This window comes from Archocentrus centrarchus, chromosome 2 (assembly GCF_007364275.1).
Source record: "Archocentrus centrarchus isolate MPI-CPG fArcCen1 chromosome 2, fArcCen1, whole genome shotgun sequence".
NCBI lineage: Eukaryota > Metazoa > Chordata > Actinopteri > Cichliformes > Cichlidae > Archocentrus > Archocentrus centrarchus.
In genome coordinates, this window is record NC_044347.1 from 8,243,418 (window position 1) to 8,265,908 (window position 22,491).

Genomic DNA, 22,491 nt, shown 5'->3' on the forward strand with positions numbered 1-22,491 from the left:
TAGTGTCAACCCCTAGTGGTTCTAAAGGGGACCTGACAAGGACCAATATGTTCTCAGGGTTGTGTTAAATTAGTTGAGCAATTTCCCAGTTTTAGAGCTAGGTTGCCTTGCTACAACAACAGTGCTGGAGATGAGGATCCACCTGGTCCTGCAGCAAAAACAGAGAAGTACAGATCTGTTTATGACTGCAAGCAACAACAGACATGAATCTGGACAACCTCATTCACAGGCAATGAAGGCTTGCAACAAGGGCATAAGGAATAATATGAAAACAACCTTATCCAAGTACAAAAAGCAAGAAGAAATTAAACTTCACAGTGACAGTGAGAATAAGGCTGAGAAAGCAGTCAAATGGCAAGATTATAGAAAGCAAAAAAATCATTGCAAGTTAAGAAAAGAGCCATAAAAATGATCTGTTTGAATTTTTTGAAATAGCGGTACACAAACAAATGTCATCAGGAATTTAGCAGATCAACTGAACAGGTTTTAGGAAGGCACATACAGCATGAACTGCATGAGCTTTGAGGCCAAACTGACCAACTACTACACTCTCCTCCAAAAATATTGGAACCATGAGGCCAATCCCTTTATTTTTGCTGTAGACTGAAAAAAAAATGGGTTTCACATTAAAAGATTAATATGAGACAAAAAAATCAACATCTCAGCTCATAAACAGGTCAGAAGATGGCATCATTGTCTGAACGCAGCCATCGTTCTTGTGAAGTATTGGAACATTTTGTTGCCCAGATGTGTCTTGTTACATTGATTATTCAAACAGTAAATTGAACTGAATGACTACAACCGGTTCCAAATTTGTGTTTTCCCCTCTAACAGACTGTTAGAGGGGAAAACCAGGGAGTAGTCTAAGGGTGAAAAACAAGCAATTTTGAAGCTGAGAGTAGATGAAAAACCAAAGCCACAAACATTGGCCATGGCCAGAATAACTGTTTGGAATGTCTTGAAAAAGAAAGTTGTCACTAGTGTACCAAGTACCATGTTGAACAGCTAGACCAAGGAATACAACAGCAGCTGATGACAAACATTGTAAGTGCTATAACCTGATTCTTCTAATGAAGGCTCTGACACTTGATCTCCATGTTATACTTGAAGATCCATGACTCATCACCAATAATGACTCTATCTAACAAATCTGGTTCGGTTTCAAGACACTCCTGCCTGTCCTGCATTCCCCAATCTTTCTAGTCATCAAACCATCAACCGACAATCCCCATGCACCATCTGCCCGACACGCTTAATACTGGCCTCAGTCCTGCTTGTTGAAGGCCTTCCACTCCTGGGGTTGTCTTTTGCATGCTTCTTTGAACCTCTTTCACCACTCAAAAACATGTGAGCATGACTTTGTCCCATCTCCATACACTTGCTGCCGTATTCCCAGTGATTGTGACAGATTTTTTTCCAAAACCAGACCAGAAATTTCAGGTTTATTCCTGTGGAACAAATGAGCATATACCTCAACTCTCTGTAACTATTAAAAAAAAAAATTTCTTTTTTAATATACTTTTGAATAGATGTCAGCAGAATTTGCTTATGATAATTTCTTGATTTACTGTAAAGGTTTGTTTACCCTACTGTCTCACTCTGATTTAACTTCCCAGTTATCCTGATTGTATTCCTGTGTTATAGATAAATCATCTCAGGATGTTTTGTTTTTTCCATTCAGACTCTCCTCAAAAGTGTCAGTCTAAACTTAAATCTGCTCTGAAGAAGAAGTTCCAGTGTGTGTTTGAGGGGATCGCTAAAGCAGGAAACCCAACCCTTCTGAATCAGATCTACACAGAGCTCTACATCACAGAGGGAGGGACTGCAGAGGTCAATGCTGAACATGAGGTCAGACAGTTTGAAACAGCATCCAGGAAACCAGACAGACCAGAAACAACAATCAGACAAGAAGACATCTTTAAAGGCTCGCCTGGAAGAGATGAACCAATCAGAACAGTGCTGACAAAGGGAGTGGCTGGCATTGGGAAAACCATCTTAGTACAGAAGTTCACTCTGGACTGGGCTGAAGACAAAGCCAACCAGGACATCCAGTTCATGTTTCCATTCACTTTCAGAGAGCTGAATGTGCTGAAAGAGGAAAAGTTCAGCTTGGTGGAACTTGTTCATCACTTCTTTACTGAAACCAAAGAAGCAGGAATCTGCAGCTTTGAAGACTTCCAGGTTGTGTTCATCTTTGATGGTCTGGATGAGTGTCGACTTCCTCTAAAGTTTCACAAAACCACAATCATAACAGACACCAGAAAGTCCACCTCAGTGGATGTGCTGCTGATAAACCTCATTAGGGGGAACCTGCTTCCCTCTGCTCATGTCTGGATAACCACACGACCTGCAGCAGCCAATCAGATCCCTGCTGAGTATGTTGGCATGGTGACAGAGGTCAGAGGGTTCACTGACTCACAGAAGGAGGAGTACTTCAGGAAGAGATTCAGAGATGAGGAGCAGGCCAGCAGGATCATCTCCCACATCAAGACATCACGAAGCCTCCACATCATGTGCCACATCCCAGTCTTCTGCTGGATCACTGCTACAGTTCTGGAGTGTATTATAAGAAACTGCGAGGACAGAGATTTGCCTAAAAGCCTCACAGAGTTGTACCTACGTCTTGTGGTGATAAACTTTAAAATAAAGAACATAAAATACAGTGAAGGATGTGAGACAGATCCACACTGGAGTCCAGAGAGCAGGAAGATGATTGAGTCTCTGGGAAAACTGGCTTTTGATCAGCTGCAGAAAGGAAACCTAATCTTCTATGAATCAGACCTCACCGAGTGTGATATCAACATCAAGGATGCAGCAGTGTACTCAGGAGTGTTCACGCAGATCTTTAAAGCAGATGAGTATGACACATTCAGAGACACAGTTTACTGTTTTGTCCATCTGAGTGTTCAGGAGTTTCTGGCTGCCCTTCATGTCCATCTGACCTTCATCAACTCTGGAGTCAATCTGCTGGAAGAAAAGAAATCTTGGTCATTTAAACTCTTAGGAATGAAATACAAACAAAGAGGCTTTTACCAGAGTGCTGTGAACAAGGCCTTACAGAGTCCAAATGGACACCTGGACTTGTTCCTCCGCTTCCTCCTGGGTCTTTCACTGCAGACCAATCAGACTCTCCTACGAGGGCTTCTTAAACATACAGGAAGTAGCTCACAGACCAATCAGGAAACAGTCCAGTACATCAAGAAGAAGCTCAATGAGAATCTGTCTGCAGAGAAAAGCATCAACCTGTTCCACTGTCTGAATGAACTGAATGATCGTTCTCTAGTGGAGGAGATCCAACAGTCCCTGAGTTCAGGAAGTCTCTCCACAGATAAACTGTCTCCTGCCCAGTGGTCAGCTCTGGTCTTCATCTTACTGTCATCAGAAGAAGATCTGGATGTGTTTGACCTGAAGAAATACTCTGCTTCAGAGGAGGCTCTGCTGAGGCTGCTGCCAGTGGTCAAAGCCTCCAACAAAGCTCTGTAAGTAAATATCTAATCATGTGATAGTTTTTCATATTCACATCATTGACATAATTTTCTATATTTTGTATTCCAACATATGTGACTTGTTCTCTCACACAAAACTGTAACTCTGCAGAGGTTAGGTTCCATCTTTTAGTTGACGAAGTAATTCCAGACAGTTCTACTTGCTGTTTATCCACAGAAATTCTGAGAAGGTAAAGTAATGGATAATAACAATCAGAGGTGGCAAAATTACAGAGATTCTATACTTAAAGTACAGGCTCTGAAATGTACTCAAAGTAAGAAAGTAAAAGTAGTTCTTTGGAGGACATTTCTTCCAGCTATTTTTGTGTAACTTTTGTGTAACTTGCCGGAGCCCCCAGCATGGCCGGACCCGGAAGATGACCTGGCTAGACGGCTGAATGACCTTACGTTTGAGAGTCAGGCATCAGCTAGGTGTCACACACGTTATGGCCCAAAAAGTAGTTTGTACCAGCCTGTTAAACCACCAGCATCAGGGTCGCCTCACCCATCAGGGGGTACCCTTGGTGCCTCTAACTCCCCTTACCTGCCACTGGCACATAGTACTCCAGCCCAATCCTGGCCCCTCGGCTCCAAAGCCTGCACCCACGGTCCCAGAACCGGTGTATAGAGGGCCTCAACCAATCATACCCAAGTTAGTACACCCCGATCCCAGTGAGTTTGCAAGGCTTCGTATGGCATTGGAGGACCTGCTTCCAGCCCAGGCTATGGAGCTTTTCAAGTGTCAGGTACTCCTGAACCATTTGAAGCTGGAAGAGGCTAAGCTGATAGCAGATGCCTACCTCAACTCACCAACTCCATTTACATATACTATGGCAGCCCTTCATAATGAATTTGGTCAACCACATCAGCTAGACTTGCGGAAGGTAGCAAGTGTCCTGGACTCTCCTGAAGTGAGACAGGGGGACAGCATAGCCTTCCAGAGATTTACCCTTCAGGTGCAATCATTAGTGGGCCTGTTGCAGACCTTGGGCCCGGAGGGGAACCTTGAACTGAGCTGCGGCTCGCAAGTAGCTCGCCTGCTGAGTAAACTGCCAGCTGAGCAGTGAGCCGACTTCCGTCGACATCAAGTCAACCAGCCGGGATCAGCCTGCACTCTGTATGACCTATCAGAGTGGCTACGCTATGAATCATGGTGCCAGGGGTTTGACGATCAAGTATCTGGCCGGAGCGCTAAGGATGGGTATGAGCCGCGGAAGGACAGCAGCAAGTATGCAGTGGTGATCCTGCATAGTGCAGAAGAATCATCTCCAGAAGCCTACCCGATGGTGCTAAGACGCTTTAAAGCAAGAAGAGGGACTCCAGCCAAGTTGTGGTTGGATCAAGAGACTAATTTCAGAGGAGGAGAACAAGAACTGCGGAAGGCTTTTGCTAATATGATCCAGGGTTTGCAGGAGCAACTTGCTTGCCAGAAGATTGACTTCCACTTTGACTTCCCCCACGGCTCCCCACTTCGGAGGTGTGTGGGATAGGGAAATTAGGTCGGTCAAGGTCGCACTTCAAGAATGTGTTGGAACACAGGCAGTGGCCGAAGACGTACTTCTTACTGTACTCATAGAGGTTGGGGCTATCCTGAACGCGAAACCCCTGGGGTACGTTTCCATCAATGTCGCAGACGTCGACCCGGTGACGCCTAGCTGCCTCCTCATGGTGTGGCCAGATGCATCGCTCCCTCAGGTGGTATACCCAGTGGCAGAGATCCTCAACCGTCAGCGCTGGAGGCATTCCCAAGTCCTAGCCGATCAATTTTGGTCGAGATTAATCCAGGAATACCTTCCTAATCTCCAGACCAGGCAAAAATGGCACTCAGTACCTGAGCTCCTCGAGAATGCTGTCATCATGTTGGTAGAACCCCAGCTGCTTTGGGCCCTGTGGCCAATCGGACGGGTGGTCAAGGTTCACCGCAGTAATGATGGACGGATCAGAGCGGTGGATGTGAGGATCAAGGGGCATACGTACACTCGACCCATGGCTCACTTGGTGGTGTTACCGGCTCTCCCCTAAGGGGAAGAAAACATCACTCCAGGCCGATCACGTAAGCAGAACGAGTAGACTTTTATCAGGGGCAAATGTGCCTGCACATTTGGGGGTATAAAAGGTCCGGTCTGAAACTGTGCAGGCCCTTTAAATCTTCAAGCTAGCTCATCCGATGTTATGTGATCACCCTTAGCGTATCAGGTGATAGGAGAGAGAGAAAAATGGCAAGAGAGAGAAACAGCGAGAGGGTGTAATGGTGGCCACACCACACCGAACCCTGTGTTATAGCCCGAGCCATATGGACTGCATGTTCCCCCCTTTTGGATGTTCTGAGAGCTAAGTGAATGACAAGAAATACTAACTACTCAGACATCATTAACTCTACTGGGCGGCAAGCCAGTAACCAAAGATTCGTCTCTCCTCATTCTTCCTGTATCCTAACCGATACCTCATCTTGGTACGGTCTCACCCACAAACCTGCCCTACCGCTACAGAAACCCTTTATTACAGTCTATGTATATCTGTATGTTCCCCAACTCCTCCTAGACCAGGGATTGAAAACCTTTAACAGTCAAAGAGCCATTTGAACCCGGTTTCCACGGAAAAGAAAACACTGAGAGCCGCAAATACTACCGGAAGTCGGTAGCTACCACACATGATGCATATATTGAGAAACGAAAATAAATAAGTAAATGATTTTATTTTAATATTTTAAGATCACAATAATATTCCAATTTAGAACTACAACAAAAAACAAACTGACAAAAATAAAATGCCCTTTAATTCGATACATATAATTTACTTACGCAAGCTGCACAGAGTCGCAGCTTAAGCCTAAGCCGCGGATTGCTGACCCCTGTCCTAGACAAAAACAGCACTACATTCCTGTGCAATTGGGTACTGAACTAGTATAATTAAACCCTCCTGCTCCTCACTGGTTTTCTCTATGCAAATTTGAAGTGTTTTATATTTGTTCTAGAGCTAATATTTATGTTTTTTTCCCCAGACTCAAAGACTGTCAGCTCTCAGAGAAAAGTTGTGAAGCTCTGTCTTCAGTTGTTAGCTCCCAGTCCAACAATCTGAGAGAGCTGGACCTGAGTAACAATGACCTGCAGGACTCAGGAGTGAAGCTGTTGTCTGTTGGATTGAAGAGTCCACAGTGGAAACTGGAAACTCTAAGGTCAGGATTCAGAATTTTTCTGTGATGACAATTTTAAACCTGAATTATATTTGTGGATAAATATCTTGTACTGTATTATATTCAAATCTGTGCCAATTGAAATATGCAGATTAATCTATCATCTGCTATTATGACCACTTAAGAGAGCAAGCATAAGAAGGATGTTCAGATATAGTATGACTTGTCAAAGGACTTTTTATTCAACCCTAAAAGTCTGATACCACAGTAGGATGCGCTAGCCAACACATACCTTACTCAAAGTTATTTTTTCTCTTGCGTCCCCACAGTTTGATAGGGCCAGTTTGCTGTTTTATTTCATTTTGTGTGTTTGTTTTTGTATTTTTGCTTTTTGTTTTTGTTTTATTTGAAAGGCAAACACATTTGTCCCCCAAGGTTTCCAACTTCATTGTACATTCCCTCAAATCTATTACAATAGTTTTTGGTTTTCTCCCAGCAGGAATTTGCTGATATTGGAATCCTCATTGAGGATATGAATATTATTCCTAATACTGAATAATTATTCTCACTGATCCATTCAAAAACTGCTGTGGTTGATTTGAACCCAGACCATCTAGCTGTGAGGCAACAGTGCTAACCACCATGCAATCATATACTGAAAAACATTCAGTGAAGCGTTCACAGATGAATTGTTGTTTGTCTGTAGTCTGTCAGGCTGCCTGATCACAGAGCGAGGTTGTACTTATCTGGCTTCAGCTCTGAGCTCCAACCCCTCCCATTTGAAAGAACTGGACTTGAGCTATAATCATCCAGGAGATTCTGGAACGCAGATGCTGTTGGCAGGACTAACGGATCCAAGCTGGAGACTGGATACACTCAGGTATGGAGGGAATGTCTGATAAAGGAGGAAAAGTTTTACTTAATTCCAGCTTGTTTCATGCAGGTGTAATGTGAACGAGCACTCATCCAGGAATATTTTTATCTTACTCTCAGCAGTAAAGCTAGTCGAGTTAAAAATGTCAATTTTATTTAAACAGCACACTTCATTACATTTAAACTTAATGTTCATCACATAGAAGATTAAAAACTTGAAAAAAATGGAGTTCTATAATGTCTAAGGCAGAGGTATTCCAAAGTCTAGCATGCCTGTATTGTCTAAAAATGTGTTATTGGCCTGCCCGCACAAAAGTGGCTATGCAAGTGAATGGAATGCCTGAATTCAATGATTTGGATGGCTGAGTGAATACTTCTGGCAATAGTGTATAATGTTCATAGTGGGTCCTGTCACTATATGAGAGGAAACTGGGATAAGTGAAAATCCATTAGTCCTGGCATTAGGACCATGATGATGTCAGTGATAGCGGGACAGGTCAGACTGAGTGAACTGTGATGAGTTTATTTCACCAGCTATGATAGGAGTACACGAATTGATATAAAATGAGGGTTCTCTTCCTGATTTTTCTCTCTCTGCTTCAACAATTCAGGGATCCAATAAAGTGAGCATTTAGCTTGGGTCAAAGCCTTAGCCACTAGTCCTCCTCATGAATGGAGGCTTTGAATCCGTGTTTCCTGGCAGATTGCAAGAGGTCTCTGCAACCAGGGAGTCCAACAGAAGTTTATTTTCCCAGATTTGGTAAAAGTTGAAAATCTGACTTTCCAGTTGTGCTATTTTGTGCCGAGTGTAAGACATTCAGAACAACCAGAAGGAGATGGTAAATGGTAAATGGACTAGTTCTTATATAGCGCTTTTCTACTCAGTCAGAGCACTCAAAGCGCTTATACAACCTGTTTGCATTCACCCATGCACTCCCATTCATACAAGCACTTCCATTTTTATGAAGCTAAGTGCTTTTAATTACCTAACATTCACACACATTCATACTCCGACAGAACGGTCGGGGAGCAACTTGGGGTTAAGTATCTTGCCCAAGGATACATTGGCATGTAGCCCGGAGTAGCCAGGATTCGAACCGCTGACCTTCCGATCAGTAGGTGACCTGCTCTACCTACTGAGCTACAGCTACTCAGCTGTTACCAGTGCTGGCACTGGTAACAGCTGATGGTCCAAGGTCTCTGAGGGGGAACCCATCAATTTACTGTGCGGGTAGCAACCAAAGATACTCATGTTAAGTGTTTGTTAGTAAGGCCTAACTTGGCACAAAGATTGGAAGCAGGAAAAACTGATAGCCTAGTTTAATCAAAAGAAAAAAATGGATTTGATTTTTGTTGCTGTGCTACCATTTCTGGGACCTGTAAATCTCTAATGTCAAAGAATGCAGGGCTGAGTTTATGTAGAGGTCTTAATTTGAGAAGCTCGTGAGACTCTCCTCTGAATCCAGGGAGAGACACAGACCCTTTAAATGGAGGGCTGGTCTAGAAATTCTGTACAGGGGTAATCTGGATTCTATCAGTGTCTAACAGTGTGTGTCTGAGAGCGATGTAATGTCCATGTGTGCATGCTGAAAGAGACTGTGCTGCTCTGACCCCCCTCCTCCTTTCAGGGTGGAGCCTGCTGGAGTCCGATGGTTGAGACCAGGTCTGAGGAAGTGTAAGTGTGTTTTTAATGTGATTGATGAAAACAAAGCAGCACACATTCAACCATCTTCAAACTGTCACATCACTCATTCACATCTCTGATGTCAGGAGTCATCAAGTGTCAATCAATGAACAGATGATGGATCAATAACTGCAGCTGGATTGTGTTTGTTCTCTCCATCAGATTCCTGTCGACTCACAATCGACACAAACACAGTACACGCAAAGCTTAAACTGTCTGACAACAACAGGAAGGTGACACGTGCACTGGGAGAGGTTCATTCATATCCTGATCATCCAGACAGATTTTACTTTTACCCTCAGCTGCTGTGTAGAGATGGTCTGACTGGTCGCTGTTACTGGGAGGTCGAGTGTAAAGGAGCCGTTAATATAGCAGTGATTTACAAACGTGGAAGGATACGAGATAATTTGGAATATGTGTTTGGAGTGAATGACCAGTCTTGGAGTCTGTTCTTCTCCAATGATGCTCCTCGTTCTGTCTGTCATGATAACAGAGAAACACCCATCTCCTCCTCCTCCTCTGTCTCTAACAGAGTAGCAGTGTATGTGGACTTTCCTGCTGGCACTCTGTCCTTCTACAGAGTCTCCTCTGACACTCTGATCCACCTCCACACCTTCAACACCACATTCACTGAACCTCTTTATCCTGGATTTACAGTCTGGCATCCTGATTCCTCAGTGGGTCTGTGTTAATGTAATGTAAAGTTAATGTAAATGTAAAGCGTGCCCTCTTCTCAGAGAAACTCTGACTGTTATGTCTGCACATTTGCACAGTTCTGTCGATCCAAAATGGCGCCACTGTGCACGGCGAGCCGTCTTCGTCTCTCTGGGCTCATTTATTTGCTGTTGTTGATTCTCCTTCTGTGCTGTCCTGATGGCTCTGTTTATGATTGCCTAACACTTCTGAGTCTTTGTCCGACTCAATTGCAAACATATAATCTGAGAAATACGCCAAGAAATCTTTCTCCTTTATTGGCGGTCATACCTGAGGGTCAACTCCGCCTACCACTCACCTTTCCCCCCTAGAAGATGCTCGAAAAGACGGGGAAAACAGGGTGGCATCCTGGTACGCATCAAGACTTACCTGAAATCTTTTGGATCGGCAAACTGTCAAATTATTACGGGATGAGTTGCCTTCTTTTCCTGCGCTCTGGCACTAGTTCAGATTCAGATGTCATCGCTGGATCCAGCCTGTTGGTCCTCCTGTAATGTTGGACCGACTGGAGGGGCCTCCTCCTGTCTGGCGGTGGGTGTGGTCCTCCAGATGCGGCCTGAATCCCGGAAAGCTTCGCCTGTTGGAACGTGCACCTGCTAGTGCTAGTACGACCAGGATTCAGATGGCTCTGCTGAACACCAGGTCACTGGTAAACAAGACTTTCATCTGAAATGACCTGTTCAACTCCTCAGATCTGGATGGAAACATGACTTCGATCCAGTGAGTCGTCTTCTTTCTCAGAACTTCCCCCCCCCCCGATTGTTCATTTTTTAATTCTCCTCAGACCACTGGCAAAGGTGGAGGGTTAGCATAAATATTTAAATCTGAATTTTGCTGCTGGCAGCTGTCACCAGTCTCCTACCCCAGCTTTGAGGTGCAGCTTTTGGAACTGAACTCTTCTCCCTCAGTCCTCTGCACATTGATTTATCGTCCACCAAAATGCATTAAGGACTTTATCCAGGACTTTGGTGACTTAAAGTGGAGCCTCATGTTGAAATACAACTGTGTTTTAATTGTCGGTGATTTTAACATCCATGTTTGTTGTGAGTCTGGACCACTGATAAAGGATTTCCTCGCCCTTATTGACTCTTAATCTCACTCAGTGGGTGAGTGATCCAACTCATGAAAAAGGACATACACTTGGTGCTGTCATATGGTCTGGATATCTGTATTGCTGAGATTAAGGACTGTGGGGTATCAGACCATTTTACTGTAATTTTTAATATTGTGGTTTGTAACCAGGAGGTTGAACAGCGAGAGACCTGTGCAGCGTTTGCCCACGATAAATGCTGCTCAGTTTTCCTTTGCTTTTATTAACTCCGTCCTTTGTGATGCCAACCTCCACGCTGATCTACACCTTGAAGAGTTAGTGTTTTTAACTTAATGTGCTGATTTCCTGGATTCTGTCGCTCCATTCAGGATCAAACGTGACAAATCATCACATCAGCCCTGGCTGACTGACACCACTCGCGCTCTCAGACGTGAATGTCGGCGCGCCGAGAGAAAGTGGAAGGAGGACAAACTCCAGGTGTCTGTAGGGATCCTGCGTGACCGTTTATCAGAATATCAGAGGACTGTTAAAGCTGCAAAATCTGCTTTTCTGTCTAACCTGATTTCCAGGAAGAATCCCAAACCTCGAGTTCTTCTTAATATTTTTAACTCTGTTAGTAACCCCTGTGAATGCTCAGCTGTTTTTCAGCAGTTTGAGCCTGTGACTTTTAGTTTTAAAGGAAGTGGTATCTCATCTACGGCCTTCTAATTCCCCTCTAGATATTGTTCCCTCTTGCCTGCTCAAAGAAACTCTTCACATCATTGGGCCCAGTATTTTGCTCATATTGAATACCTCACTTTTATCAGGCTGTGTACCAGTTGCCTTCAAGCATGCTGTTGTGCAGCATGCTTGAAGGCATAGAGGGGATCGAGCTTTTGCAGTCGCAGCCCCCAATTTAACACTTAATATTCGTACTGCAGAGTCCATACAGTCATTTAAATCCTCTCTAAAAACTTTTTACCTTGGCTTTTAATTCGAGTTCATTTTGAGTCCCATCAGGTTTTATGTTGTGGTGTCTCTTGTTATAGTGTGTCAGTTTTAGTTTGTTTTATTGCATCATATTTATTTTATTTCTTTGTTTTTATGTTCTATGCTTTATTTTATTTTATTCACCTATGGCGTTATCTTGCTTACTTCGCAGTTGATCTTGTAAAGCACTTTGGTGTTTTTAAATGTGCTCAAGAAATAAAATTGACACTGACGTGTCTGAAACAGTCACACATATTTTCAGTTGATGTTTGAAACTGTTCTCAATGATTCCTTGTAAACTTCTTCCTCTTCAGTCCTTTAAAGATGGAAGCTGCCATTATTCCAGGATCCACATGTTGTTTTTCTGTCTTTTTCCACTCAAAGCTTCACAGTGAATTACATGGTAAATGGTTCTTATATAGGGCTTTTCTACTCTAGCTGAGCACTCAAAGATCTTTATGTAACAGTTATCAATTATCAGTATCAATTATCTGAAGCTCTGTTCACAACCAGCTCCTCTACAGTTTGAACAAATCCAAAGTATTTAAAAAAAAAAAGTTTTTTTCACAGTATTTCAGATTTTCATAATCAGAGTATATTTGGATTTTTGTTTTATTTGCTCCTGAATAATAAAGACAGTGGATGATACACGACTGAACATGAGAACTGATATTACTCAATGTATAAAATATTAAAGACATTCTTGTTTCTGTCATTTTATACAAACAATATAAAAACAGTCAAATCAAAGAAACATGAACTTTATTATTGATCACATGAATGTGCTGTTTAAATAAAATTGACAACTCTTCATTGATGGTGATTTGTGGCCCTCTGTTGGTGAAAACATGAACTGCATTATGGTATGACGCTTATATATTTCTGCTTTTTGATAATTGTACTGATGACTGATGTCTTAAAGCCCTGCTATGATCCATGTCATTTATCAATCACCAGATTAAAGATATTTGCAAAAAATAAAATCGAATTGTTCTCAACAAACTGATTCATGTTCTTGTTCCTGATTGGTGCCCACAGGAACCCACTAAACTCCATTTAGTAGCAGCAGTTTGTTTGCAGTTCAGCTACACTCATATCTGCTCACTGATTCAAGTCTCATATTTTTTTGGTGTGATTAACAACTGGAACTACAAACACTTTGGAAAGATGGGAATTAAAACCATTTGAATTTAACATTGCTTCTCTTTAATTCTCAAGAAATCTAACTGATATAAATGTATATGCCAAAGTGTGGTGGCACTCATAAGAATGATATCATCCTAAGTATCATAACTCAGCATCTCATTGGAGCTCTCTGGTAATTAAACTAAGAAGGAGAAATATTTTGGATGACGGTGATGAAACTCTGCAGATTTGTTGGTGATCTCAGATTTTTGTTCACGTCTCATCCTCAGTGCAGTCAGTGCCGTCCCACCTTTGCTGCCATGTCAGCAGAGTTAGATGATTAAATCTGTTCGTTTCACTTTTTTTTTACTTTCACAGTTTTTATACTTATTTGTTTTTTCTGTAAGCACGAAGTACCGCAGCAATTTCCTAATGCTGTGAACCTGTTCACCCATATGGCAATAAAAACCTTCTGATTCTGATTTTTGTCAGTTTAATTAGTCACATTTTCTCACAGTGTGACAACATGGTCGATCACACCTCTTCACTGAGGTCAAAGTTTCAGTCGACCTTTAGTTTTAGGCTGAGCTTGGAGCTCTCTGTGTGGATTCTCGGAATGTGTTATGAGTGTTTGTTTGTGTAGGAAGACACCTGAAATACTTTAATTAAAAAATTAAGACATTTAATATTCAAGCATCAGAAGAAATACATGTACATGCAGGGCTGTTTACTCAGGGAGAGAGACAGGCCTGTGTTCCTCACTAACTAAAACATCTCTATAGTGGCAGTTTATCAGTTCAGGAACAGTCAGAGAAAGCTGTGGTTTAGACGTGGCCTCAGATGGCTCGTCCTCATGGCTCAGATCACAACAGAATGACATATACAGTACATGCAGCAACGAGGATAAGACAAACATGTTCTCATGTTCGTCTAATGTATTTATTTGTCTGTTGTTTGACTCAGCCACTGTTTATTAATTAATTTCCTGGAGTGTACTTTTACACATTTGTCTGTTTATTCGTTGAGTAGAAAATACACTCCCACAGATGTTTGGGAATTCTGGCACAGCCCTGAAAAATCCTCTCACTCCTTCTTCCACTGGCTGACTCATTCAGCTACTTGTTGGATTTAGTGTTTAGTCCCATTCACACACTCGCTCAGCCTCTGCACATACACCGATTTGCTGACAGACACACACTGCTGTATGGTTTGATGGCTTCATTCAAACTGAGCATCATCTACATGTTCTCCTCCTCTGTCACAGACTTTGGAGCTGAGCTGTGACAGAGTTAGAAGAAGGTTTCATGTCTTCACACGCCAGCATTTGAACTTTACTCTGACTTACACTCTGAGCAGCTATATGGCATATTGTTGGACTAAACACACACTCACACACACAGTCTGCTGTTAAATCCAGTCTGACTTGAGACACAAAGATCAGTTCATACACAGAAAGCAAAAAGCTGCATTTGGATGAAGGATCTTCTGTCACGGTGAGGGGCTGTGTGCGGAGGGAGAGGACCTTGCAGGACTGACGCAGATGTAAACTAAAAACAACTTTATTTCAAAAATACAAAACTCTAAATCTCCACCAGGGCAGGAACAAACTAGAAGCCTGGGAGAAACCAAAAACACACAGCTAGGAGGGGAACACTAGGGGGAAACAATGACGACAACGTGACAACTAACAAAGGCAGACTAAGGGTTTAAATACACACAAGGGGATTAGGGCAAGTGGAAACAACAGGGGACGACAGGTGAACCAAATGAACCTAATAACAAAGGGGAAGCAAAACTAGATACAAAACACAGGGAACACGAGATTGACAAAATAAGACAGGAACTGACTAAACATAACAGACGCAGACCTAACACTGAAAACTTGACAAGGAGAACATGCACAAAAACAACAAGGGAAACATACTCAAACAATATAACTATAAGAAACACTAAGGAACATAACCTAAAAAGTATGACAAAAGAAGGCTACGCAAAAGAAACTCAAAATGCTGGGCCACCGGCCCAGGACCATGACATCTTCACTCATTTGATTTCTCTTCATTAAAGAGAAATTCTTTTCTTACTTTAACTGCAGACCTTTCTGTCAGTAATTGATTTTTTTAACAATGAGGTGAAGTGAATGAATTGTTACAGTCCTTCATATTTCCTGTTTTGATGTTTGAGCAGGAAAAGAAGTGTGTAAACGTCAGATTAGTGAAGATGTGAGTTCAGACGTGAGTGCAGGATCAGCTGAGCTCTGCAGGAGACATGGAGTCACAGCTGAACACACAAACATCAAACACACATTTTTAGATTCAGGTTGACTTTAAACTTCATCCAGAAACATCATTGGGCACTTAAAATATAACAATTTGTCTTTAAATCATTGGAGGATCAGACAATACTTCCAGCAGCACTATAATCATGCAGTCTGGACTGGATTAAAATCTCTGAGCACAGCAGGTGATGTTTAAATCAGGCACAGTCTGAATCAAACCTGCTGAACCAGTCATGATGTTTTTAGTTCAAACATTAATGTTTTGTGTTTGTGTGGACACAGAGTGACAGAAAAAATGACCTTAACTGCGTCATGAGATCAAAGGAGTGAAGGAGCTTCACATTAAAGTCTGATGTTCAGGAACTTGAACAATGTTGTTAAATGAACTAGACTGCTGCTCCTGCTGAGCCCCTCCCACCTTTGCTCCTTCAGGTGGAGTCCCGCCTCCTTTTAAGAAGCAGCTCACCTGTGTCTCAGTGTTGAGTGTCCAGGTGTGGAGTGGAGCTTCTTCTTCTTCTGCTCTGTTTGCAGAAACTGTAAGTTTGCTTTGTTTCCTCCTTTAACAGTTTGTCTTCAGGAACTTTACTGTTTGTTTCTGCTCTGTGAGGTTTGGACATCATGTTGGATTTGAGATGTTTGTGGAGACAAATTTTCCAGTCATTCCAAGAAGAGAAGCAAATTAGTCGAGTATACAATAAGAGAGAAAACTCTCAGAAAACATTTTAATCTGAGGACATTTTGAATATACTAAATGGAGCATGACCAAAGAAATGCTGTGTGTGTATTTTAGGAGATCCATGAAACTGCTACTCATGTTCCTCATTAATCAAATCCTGTTTTAAATGTGCGACTCAAACAGTGTTAGTTTGCAGTGTTTGGTTCATCAGTGCTCTCAGCAGTAACCTTGAGGTGCGTTCAGTCGCCTTGTCTCCTTTTCCTGACCACTTTTCCTTGATGTTCATGGAAAACAACAACAACTAAAACAGGCCTGTTTGTGTAGTTTTTGTTATGATACATTAATGATATTACAGCAGAGTGTGTGACTCTCTCTGCTGATATTGACTCAGTGCAGCTCTTCTTTCTCTCACTCGTTCTTTCTCGTCTAACCTGTAAGACAGTCAAATAAGACAATATTTATTTAAGTACACTTGATCTCTGTGTTTAAATAGATGGATGGCAGATACTGGGCTCCATAATCCACAGCAAAATTTAACACTGAAACATATTTTATGTCTGATGTGACTGTGACCCTTATTTGGAATGAGCTGAGTTGAGAGCATGATTGTAATGTGTGGACGGCTAAAAGCTGTGAGCGCAGTGCCCAAACTTTGGCTCTGTCCTAAACTTCTTCACTCAGTCGTCACACTGACTGTTTACAGAGGAACCAGCAGCATTTCTGCATGCAGTGACCTGCAATTAATGCTAAAGGAATGTCCTGCAAACACAGTCAGTGCTTTTCACCTTACCTTCAAAAGCAGTTTGATTAGTTGGATGAAATCTTTTTGTCTAAGAGGATTCAAAATGAATAATCAGAGGTTTCAATGTAAAACCCACACTTTAGCTATCAAACCTGAGGCAAAGGCTCAGTCCTGCTGACCAAAGTTAAAGAACTGTTTGTAGCAAAGTGGATCAGAGGAGAAAGATGCAGAGCATTGTTTCAGTCTCTTAAAGTCAGTCCATTTTACTTTAAGCAATTAAAGCAGCATTATTAACTGCAGACATTAACAACAATCCCTCTGCTCCTCCAGACACATGGACAAAAAGCAAATTGAAACCATCATCAACAAATGTGGGAAAAACAGAAGATCCTCCTTTGGCTTTGTATCTTTTGTTGACATTGACAGCAAAGCCGCTCTTACCTGCTTCTGTTTGCTCTCTGTCCTCCTCTCGATCTTCATGCTGTCACCCACTTTCACTTTTACAACCCAATAAAAGGCAGATTTCTATCACTTTATAACAATATTCTAATTGAATATGAGACACTGACATGTCACATCCTTCTGACCTGCTCTCTGCAGCTCTGCTGAAGCCCAATTTGACTGAAACTATGTCAGTGTCAAATTTATTTATATAGCACATTTAAAAACCAGAATGGACCAAAGTGCTTCACAGGCAATACATAAAATACAAAACATCAACACACAAACAAAAATCCAGACAAAAATATAATGACTAAATAAATACAAAATGTCAAGATTTGCTCAAATTAAACTAAAATAATAAAGTGCATCAGCTCCTTTGCTGATGGCGGCAGACGTACGGCTCAGAAACCTAAAACTGGTTAATGATCTTCTGCCATCTCCCCTATTGTCATGTCCTGGGCCGTTTGCCCAGCGTTTTGTGTTTATAGTTTATTTCCTGTGCGTGTCCTCCCAGTATGTTTGATGTCTTGTTCCCAGTGTTGTGACTTGTCTGCTTGTTCCTTGGTTTATCACTTCCTGTATTATTTTGCCAGTGTGGTTTCCCTGTGCTTTGTGTCTAGCTTTGCTTCCCCTGTGTAATTAGTTTCCTTCGCCTCACCTGTTGTTCCCTGCTGTTTCCTCTTCCCCTGATTACCCATTGTGTATTTAAGCCCTCAGTTTCCATGTGTTCCTTGTCGCGTCGTTGACGTTGTGTGCCTGAATGTTCCTGTGCTCCCTGTGTCTCCCCTTCGTCTCCCCTCATCTGCCTTCCAAGGGTTTTGTATTTGTTTTCTTCCCCTACCCAAATAAATACCCGTTTAAGTTATGCTGTTCTCGGGAGTCCTTCGTGTTTGCCCTTCCTCGCCCGTTTCCTCCCCGGCCATGACACCTATAGTGGCAAACATGCATACTTCACAGCAGTGACCCTGCATGATCACAGCAGTTTTTGCTAATGCTTCAGGTAAAGTGTTTTGAATTTGCTCGGCTGATTTGTGTCATGAAGTGACCTTTGAATCTTCATTCTCTCACAGCAACACGAGTCTTATTTATTAATAACAAGCCTGCTGAGGCACACAACACCTGTGAGAGTGAACATCGTGACATTTAAACTTGTTTTTGTTGTAACTGTACTGCCTCCTATAGACAAGCGGGCAAAATATAACATTAAAAGATGATATATGAAAATAATACCCAAATATAAAAACATTCTTATTAATGCTACTATTTCTAAAAAGGGTCTAAACTCACCATTGAACTGAACCCCACTTATTTCTGTTTCTGTTTTATGCTGTTTCATGATCTCTAAACTGCCTCTTAAAGGAACTAATAAAGGAAAGAATTTGTTTATTCTATAAAACGTCTACAACGTGTACATTTAAACCCCTGCTGCTCATAGTAGTCAGTAGGACTCCATAGATTAAATTATTGAATTGACCCCAGGGTGGTGTTCTGTTCTTTCACTGCCAACAGGGCTGCAGCTATTGATTTTTTTTTTTTTTAGTAATCAATGATTCTACTGATTATTCCATCAATTTATTGAACAATCAGATAAAAACTTTTGTCTTTTTAATGAGTAAAAAGAAATATTCAAAAGAGGAAAAAAACCACAGGTCTTTCATAATGAACTGCAGTGTTTTGAACAGTTTCATACAGCACCTGTCAAAAAACTAAAGCCTGTTCAAAATATTTTTTAAAGAAAACTTTCTTAAATGCAAAAATAAATAATCACAAGTAAAGTATTGTCAAATACAATATACTGTAGATACAACTTAAACTAGACATAAAATAAAATAGCCTTTAGTCTGTCCTCTTAGAAGACTTTCTTACTTCAGTAGAGTTTTGAAAGTACTGCAGCTCCTGGATGAGGTTGATTTGGTGTGTGTTCAAGTGTATGTGTTTTGTTTTTGTGTGTTTCTGCATGTTTAAGTGTGCTAGTGAACAAATATATGGTTTTCAGCCTTTAAAGGAGAATGTGGTGGCTGCCGTGAAGAAACACAAACATAACACTGAGGTTTGTCCTGAGTTTTGATGCAACGTTTCCTGCTGCAGAAAACAGTCGTTCTGATGGTGCACATGTTCATAATGTTAATAATAATTCAGTGACCAGTTCAACAGCCCCAGGTGAATGGGTCATAGTTTGACTGCTCCATGAATATTTTTTCTGTGCTGGTGAGAAAAAAAAATTGTATTTTTATATTCCATTGATTTTCTTCTGCACATATTTTTTAAATATTAATTTTAATTAATGTGTCTTTATGACCATAAATGGTGATGAGACAGTAAAACATATTTTCTGAACCATCCCTTAGTTATGCTGCTATAGGCCTAGTCTGCTGGGGGGTTCACATAATGCACTGTTTCTTCTCATTCACCTTATTTACTTTGTTTATACTCCACTCTGCATTTAATCATTAATTGATATTAATCTCTGGCTCTCTTCCACAGCATGTCTTTCTCTCCCCTCAGCCCAACCGGTCGCGGCAGATGACCCCCCCTCCCTGAGCCTGGTTCTGCTGGAGGTTTCTTCCTGTTAAAAGGGAGTTTTTCCTTTCCACTGTCGCCAAGTGCTGCTCATAGGGGGTCGTTTTGACTGTTGGGTTTTCTCTGTATTATTGTAGGGTCTTTACCCACAATACAAAGCGCCTTGAGGCGACAGTTTGTTGTGATTTGGCGCTATATAAATAAAATTGAATTGAATTAAAGGAACTGAAGGAAAAGACTGCTGGACATCAGTAAGGAATTAAAGTACAGTAAAGGAAACTGGCTGATAATAACTTTGACAAGTTCTGTGAACACAGAAACACAACAAAACACAGCAAACAAAGCACTGAGTTGTTGGTTGTCTGAGAGATCAGCAGGACTGCTAAACCTGAGCCACTGTGAAAATATCACCTGTTGGATCTTTACCTTGTACTTGAACTGATTCTTGATGATTCCTTCAGAGTGGATCAGGAGAGCTCAGAGGTTCCCAGTGGTCAGTCTGCCCAGCAGCATCAAACACAGCTGGACTCCATATTTATGGTTTGTACATGTACAACAACTACTGTTACATCTGTTCTTTCAGTCATCTCCATGCTACACTTTGTACACCAGTGGATTCTCATTGTACTCATGTTTCTGATGTTTGACTCTGTTGTTTTAGTCTGACTGGATCATTCATGTGATTTCTTCCAGCTGCTGGAGGAAAATATCATCACTTTTGTGAAGAATGAGCTGAAAAAGATCCAGAAGGTTCTAAATCCAGAATTTGTAGAGCATCAGAATGAGGATGAGGAGTTGCTGCCAGTTGAGGAAGAAGCAAAAAAAGAGGAAAACAGAGATGCATTTGTGAAGATCACACTGCACTTCCTGAGGAAAATGAAGCAGGTGGAGCTGGCTGACCGTCTGCAGAGCAGTAAGAGGATTTCTCTGAAAATGTTGACAGAACAGCATTAAATTCTATATTTATAGTTACTTAGTTCATTATTTTTAAGATTATATGTTTTTTGTTCTTTGAGAATTTCCCATCACCTGCCAGCACAAACTTAAATCCACTCTGAAGAAGAAGTTCCAGTGTGTGTTTGAGGGGATCACTAAAGCAGGAAACCCAACCCTTCTGAATCAGATCTACACAGAGCTCTACATCACAGAGGGAGGGGCTGCAGAGGTCAATGATGAACATGAGGTCAGACAGATTGAAACAGCATCCAGGAAACCAGACAGACCAGAAACAACAATCAGACAAGAAGACATCTTTAAAGGCTCACCTGGAAGACATGAACCAATCAGAACAGTGCTGACAAAGGGAGTGGCTGGCATTGGGAAAACAGTCTTAACACAGAAGTTCACTCTGGACTGGGCTGAAGACAAAGCCAACCAGGACATCCAGTTCATGTTTCCATTCACTTTCAGAGAGCTGAATGTGCTGAAAGAGAAAAAGTTCAGCTTGGTGGAACTTGTTCATCACTTCTTTACTGAAACCAAAGAAGCAGGAATCTGCAGCTTTGAAGACTTCCAGGTTGTGTTCATCTTTGATGGTCTGGATGAGTGTCGACTTCCTCTGGACTTCCACAACACTGAGATCCTGGCTGATGTTACAGAGTCCACCTCAGTGGATGTGCTGCTGACAAACCTCATCAGGGGGAACCTGCTTCCCTCTGCTTGCCTCTGGATAACCACACGACCTGCAGCAGCCAATCAGATCCCTGCTCAGTGTGTTGATATGGTGACAGAGGTCAGAGGGTTCACTGACCCACAGAAGGAGGAGTACTTCAGGAAGAGATTCCAGGACAAGAAATTGGTTTACAAAATAATCTCCCACATCAAGACATCACGAAGTCTCCACATCATGTGCCACATCCCAGTCTTCTGCTGGATCACTGCTACAGTTCTGGAGGATGTGCTGAAAACCAGAGAGAGAGGAGAGCTGCCCAAGACCCTGACTGAGATGTACATCCACTTCCTGGTGGTTCAGGCCAAAGTGAAGAAGGTCAAGTATGATGGAGGAGCTGAGACAGATCCACACTGGAGTCCAGAGAGCAGGAAGATGATTGAGTCTCTGGGAAAACTGGCTTTTGAACAGCTGCAGAAAGGAAACCTGATCTTCTATGAATCAGACCTGACAGAGTGTGGCATCGATATCAGAGCAGCCTCAGTGTACTCAGGAGTGTTCACACAGATCTTTATAGAGGAGAGAGGGCTGTACCAGGATAAGGTGTTCTGCTTCATCCATCTGACTGTTCAGGAGTTTCTGGCTGCTCTTCATGTTCATCTGACCTTTATCAACTCTGGAGTCAATCTGCTGGAAGAACAACAAACAGCCTCCCAGACAGAGCAACACCTCTACCAGAGTGCTGTGAACAAGGCCTTACAGAGTCCAAATGGACACCTGGACTTGTTCCTCCGCTTCCTCCTGGGTCTTTCACTGCAGACCAATCAGACTCTCCTACGAGGTCTGCTGACACAGACAGGAAGTAGCTCACAGACCAATCAGGAAACAGTCCAGTACATCAAGAAGAAGCTCAATGAGGATCTGTCTGAAGAGAAAAGCATCAACCTGTTCCACTGTCTGAATGAACTAAATGATTGTTCTCTAGTGGAGGAGATCCAACAGTCCCTGAGATCAGGAAGTCTCTCCACAGATAAACTGTCTCCTGCTCAGTGGTCAGCTCTGGTCTTCATCTTACTGTCATCAGAAGAAGATCTGGATGTGTTTGACCTGAAGAAATACTCTGCTTCAGAGGAGGCTCTACTGAGGCTTGTTCCAGTGGTCAAAGCCTCCAACAAAGCTCTGTAAGTT

The 22,491-nt window shown here is 42.1% G+C and overlaps 1 protein-coding gene across 1 annotated transcript in view; it reads left to right on the top strand.

Annotated features, from left to right (window-relative positions):
• LOC115796156 (NACHT, LRR and PYD domains-containing protein 3-like) overlaps positions 1-22,491 on the top strand; it is a 108,834-nt gene that overhangs the window by 6,473 nt on the left and 79,870 nt on the right. The window contains exon 4 of the mRNA XM_030752434.1: positions 20,711-22,484. Coding sequence (XP_030608294.1) covers positions 20,711-22,484 — 1,774 coding nt within the window. The remainder of the gene's footprint in view (positions 1-20,710; positions 22,485-22,491) is intronic.